Here is a 5,007-nt window from a genome sequence, read left to right as displayed (position 1 = left end):
GGCAAAGTGGGAAACCATCAAGTTCCACAAAATCGCATCTGCTTCGACTCCACCGCCGCCTCCTTCCTTCTCTTTCCTTCCACTCCCATCTGCTCTCCTCGCCGCCACCTGCGCCGTCAGAGCACCGAGCAGTCCGCGACCGCGCTGCCGCTCTACGACGGGCGACGGCGTCGCAGCTCTAGTCGCAGCCGCCTCCGCTGAATTCGGGGCTCGCCGAATACCGCCTCCAATCGTCTCTGCGTCCGGGGTGCAACTGAATCCGGCACCACCCTGTGCTGCCTGCCATGGCACTCGGAGATGAGGGAGGAGGGACTCAACAGGTGAGAAAATTTTGAGACGAGTGTCGGTGGTTATGGATGCATCTTTAGTCGATCGATTCCCTTGAAAAAGGAAAAAGGCCTAGGTTTATTCCTTTATCAGAGTGGATACTTTACTTGCTGTCATGGGTGTTGACATTGGGTAATGAGCCTGAATGGGATCCAAAATGACTATTAACCTCATTACCCCAATGGGAAACCTAAATCCGTATACCCTACTACCCTACGGAGGCTGTCTTGAAGGTTTATGAAATGTGGTTTCTGCGACCTCCCCATTTCTCGGAAGTACGGTTAGAAAAATTGATATATTGCCGTGTTTTTTTGCTTTCATGGTTCTTCCACGCCGATATGAATCTGCATTCTCCCTGCGCATTCATTAATGCCATATGATTTAGTTTCCTTCACTTCAGAATCTTCTTAGGTCCTTATGGTTATTAGGTGAAACTATTTTTTTCCTCTTCACCAATATGGTGGTTGTGGTGCGTTTCTGCAGGTTAAGGTACCGTATTTGTAGACTCGGTTGGAGAAATTGGTTGTTGCTATGATGAAGACTAAGACGAGTAGGAGCTTACAGAAGTCTGGGAGAGGTAATCAGGTCCAAGGAGAAGGGCCAAACTGGGTTCTTGTTGCTGGCGGGGTTTTGCTTAGCACACTTTCAGTCAAGATTGGTTGCAAACTAAAGCAGTTGTTCGACGGGAAGCAGCAAAATAATACTTCCAAAGGTCTTATGTCATCTCATGCCCCTATCTGCAGTTGCAATCTTGATCTTGTCCCCATATTCTTTGTACACAGGCTGCTTACTGTGCAAAATTGCAGCTAAAAGAAGGTCTGAAGCATGTGAGCTGCACTCAGATCTCTACCGGTTCGGTGACCAAACCGGCTGCTACTACTGTATGTCAGGTGCTTTATCTGTAACTTTTGCTCTGTTCTGTTTCCTGTTACTCACTTATTTGTGAACATTGTAGTTTATATGGCACTGAATTTAATTCCAGAATACAGATCTGGCATGTTTGGGGGCTAACCTGGACTATTGGTTGTTTCTTGCTTATTGGTGGACCTTTTAATCTGTAGGGTTTGGAATATTTTTCAGCATGCATTAATTTTGTGCTAGAATGCAAGTTTTTAGACCTGTGTTATATGTTTGGTTCTGTGTTAACTTGTAAACAAAATGCGCTTTGCCACTGTCCTCTAACCTTGAATTTATCTGATGGATTTTTGTAGTTTCTTTCATTAATGCAATAGGGGGAACCTATGTAGCAAGGATATGTATATGCAGATACATTTTAGTATATATTTTTAAATAATAATAATAATGATGACATGAGAGGGGAGCTTTGAGAAACTGCAATGGCACTACTTGTTGCTGCCATTTCTGGCTTGGAAAAGTTAAGCAAACAAACACTAGATCTGAAAGAGAAAGAAATAAATCCTAGCAAAGTTGACTATGGGAGAAGGGTTATAGGAAGAAAAAGGTAATACAGGAGAGGGAACAAATTCATTGCCAGTTGCTGCTGACTATGTGGCCTGTGTGGCCAGGTTAGCTCCCAGGGCCATTGTGCGCCACTGTGGCATGTAGATGTGCATGCAGGCCTGTGCATCATTGGCTCGCTGCTATCTCACTGCTGCCTTGCTGCCAGCAGGTTCTAGAGGTTGCGGCCTCATGGAATCGTGTGTGCCATACTGCCATGTGCATGTTGCAGTGGGGTAGACTGGAGGTTTGGTTAAGGCAGGGGGATGTGTGCAAGGGGAATGAAGTGTGCTGGGCTGTATCTCCGAAGCAGGCCAATACGTCTCTGCCTACATATCTGTTTCTCTTCTTTTATATGTTGATGCTATGTACGCGTATCTGATACGTTTACAAGATATGTACCTCCTCTGGCCTCTGGGCTCTAGAGAGAGGGGAGGCTTACCACTTTTTTTTTCTTTTTTTTTGGGGGGGGGGGGGATTGGACTATTTTTTGGGGGGTTGGACAATGGCATTGCAGGTCTCCGGTGTTTGCATGCATAAGAGTCATATATATCCGCAAATTAATAGAAAGTAATAGTCTGACTTAATGAATATGGCATTCTTCCAGCTTTTGTTACGAGTTCCGCATTTAGAGACACTGATAATTTCATTGTTTCTGGCTGTTGCTTTCACTATGCTGATTGAACTGAATTAATAGATTTAGTTCTTGGGTTGGATTTTACACTAGTTCATTATTGTTTCTTTTGTTGGTGGTATGAAAGTTCTTCCCAAAACTTGTTATTATTACTAATTCCTGTTACCATATGCAGGGCTTTCAAATGGTGGAGTGGAAGTCAAGCAAGCACCTGCAAGTCCTGTACCCAAATCAGTTGAATCCTCACTTCCACTTGTCAAGATTCCCACGCCAGAATCAAGCAAAGAGAACAGCGGTGTTATGTGGATATCCTCACCTGATCGGCTTGAAGATCCTCGAAGGCCATTTCAGTACTCTAACAGTTCTGGCTCTCCCTGTGTTTCAGAATCAGGATCTGACATTTATAGCAAAAGAGAGGTCATACAAAAGCTAAGACAGCACCTCAAGAAACGTGATGAGATGATCATGGAGATGCAAACTCAGATTGCTGATCTTAAGAACTCTCTTAACATTCAGGTGACACAGTCCACTAATCTGCAGTCTCAATTGGATGCTGCCAATCGTGATCTGTTTGAATCTGAACGAGAGATTCAGCATCTAAGGAAGATTATTGCAGATCATTGTGTTGCAGAAGCACTCTCTCATGAGAAACCTTTGCAAGCTGGACATTGGCATTCAGATGCTGCAAATGGACATTCCAATGGCTATGCTGATGGTAGTGTTGATGATGCTGACCTGCATTGTGTTGGCATTGAGAAGAGGAAGGGAGAGGTGGAGAGGGTGGAGATGCTCAAGAAAGAGGTTGTTGAACTGAAAGAAGTCATTGAGGGAAAGGACTTCGTGCTTCAGAGCTACAAGGAACAGAAGGTGGAACTGTGCTCAAAGATCAGGGAGCTGCAGGAAAAGCTCTCAGCACAAGTGCCAAACATCTTGTAGGATCTATGTGTGGTGCTTTTTAGAAGATTGAATCTAAGCATAATGTTTCCATGTCCCATGAGCAGCAGAGGGGGTCCTGCTTCAGTGAGGATTGCAGGAGAAGCTCTGGGCATCTGGCGATTGCCATGCTAGGATCTTTGTGGAATGCTTCTCTTTTCCTTTTTAGAGGGGAACTTTGCATAATGTTAGGTTGATTTGTTTCTTTCTTGGCTGTCATAAATGTTAGGTTCGTTTGCTTTCTTCCTTTTTCAACATATCTGGCCCTTGGTTGCTCAAAGTTTACAGAGGGTTTCTTTTTGTCAGTTGCTAGGCTTCTAGCCCTAGGGTAACTCAATTGAACTCCATACTCAAGTTGCTGTACAGGTTCTCAGATTTCAAGAGACAAAATTCTGTAGTGTGCCTCTGCCTCCTCTTTCAGGGCACTTCTGTTTTTAGTGATCTTTTGAATGTTCGGATGACATTTCTAAACTATGGCATTGGCATTGCCCTTGTTTGTGATTCCTTCTGGATGAAAAGAGAGTTCGGACGGTGTTTGCCGTTGCTCATCTGATAGTTATTGGGATCTGGGCAGCTGCAAAACATAATGCATGTGATTGGGCTATGAGTAACATGCAGTTTTCTTTATGCTGCCTCAGTCACCAGCTCACGCAAAAATTGCTGCACCCCTTGCTTTCGCCCATGCAAATCTGAGAAAGCCCGTAAGTTTGGCTAGCCCCACCGGGCACTCACAGAAAGATAGGAAACGCAAATCTGAGATCGTACGCAGGAGTATACTAGAATGAGCAGTGTACTCTAAGTTTGGTCAAATAGATGTGTCACATTACACATTCTTGGTAGCATGATCTCCTCTGTTGTCCCTATTGAAAGCGAGGGTTGGTTTGAGCCAAGCTTACATATCTTTCAGATGGTGTATCAAATTATCAGTCACTAAAATTTAAGGAATTATTCTAATATATATGTATTCAAATACATTGTCATATATTGTACACTTGTTCTATACTGTACACTTTTAGAGCACCTTTTTGGCAGTGTTAGGTACAGTACATAACATATTAGAGTTAAAAAAATCACTCAAATGGCAGTAGAAAGTAACAGGAATTATTCTTTCCAGGAATCCTTAAGTCCAGAGCCACATGATGCAAATCTAATAAGCTGAATCCGGCATTTGTAAGCCTTGTCTGGGCCAGTTTTAATATCCTGCTAATATATAATAAGACAGGCCAGATCATATAGCCTACTGTAGCTCTGGCTTATTAAAGAAGCTTATCTATTATGTTGACTTTATCCCTGATTCCATCACTGTCAGTGGAAGCTAAAGTGAAGTGGATATACAACTGACTCTGTCGCAGAGGACAAGGAAGATGATTTTTATTTTCTGCTCAAGACAACTGAAGAAAAGATATACGCATGGTCCCAGTTAGTCGATTAATTAGTTTTTTTTTGTGAGGCCTAGATATAGATGCAGACGTTTACAAATACGAGCACACACTCACCCCACTCACCCCTATGAACGCATGCACGCACGCCCTACTCCTATGAGTACCTTCGAATCACTACAAACGTCTCGCTGTGGACGGTCACGTCACCTATCACTAAAGGCATAGCGCCGTTAAATTTCTAGAATAAATCCAGGAAAATGCTTGAGAACTTTA

General features: G+C 43.4%; 1 protein-coding gene across 2 annotated transcripts; it reads left to right on the top strand.

Annotated features, from left to right (window-relative positions):
- Positions 1-3,900, top strand: LOC8055410. Of its 2 annotated transcripts, none has more exons than XM_002454026.2 (4): positions 1-320; positions 811-1,039; positions 1,134-1,217; positions 2,595-3,900. In XM_002454026.2, the coding sequence occupies exons 2-4, from the start codon at positions 859-861 to the stop codon at positions 3,353-3,355; spliced, it is 1,026 nt and encodes a 341-aa protein (XP_002454071.1). In that variant the 5' UTR covers positions 1-320; positions 811-858; the 3' UTR covers positions 3,356-3,900. The 2 variants fall into 2 exon arrangements, with proteins under 2 accessions (XP_002454071.1, XP_021316256.1); XM_021460581.1 differs by lacking the exon at positions 1-320 and adding an exon at positions 355-602.

The sequence above is a fragment of the Sorghum bicolor genome, chromosome 4 (assembly GCF_000003195.3).
Source record: "Sorghum bicolor cultivar BTx623 chromosome 4, Sorghum_bicolor_NCBIv3, whole genome shotgun sequence".
Taxonomy (NCBI): domain Eukaryota; kingdom Viridiplantae; phylum Streptophyta; class Magnoliopsida; order Poales; family Poaceae; genus Sorghum; species Sorghum bicolor.
The sequence above is the reverse complement of the archived record's forward strand: the minus strand, read 5'-3'. Positions and strand labels throughout refer to the sequence as shown.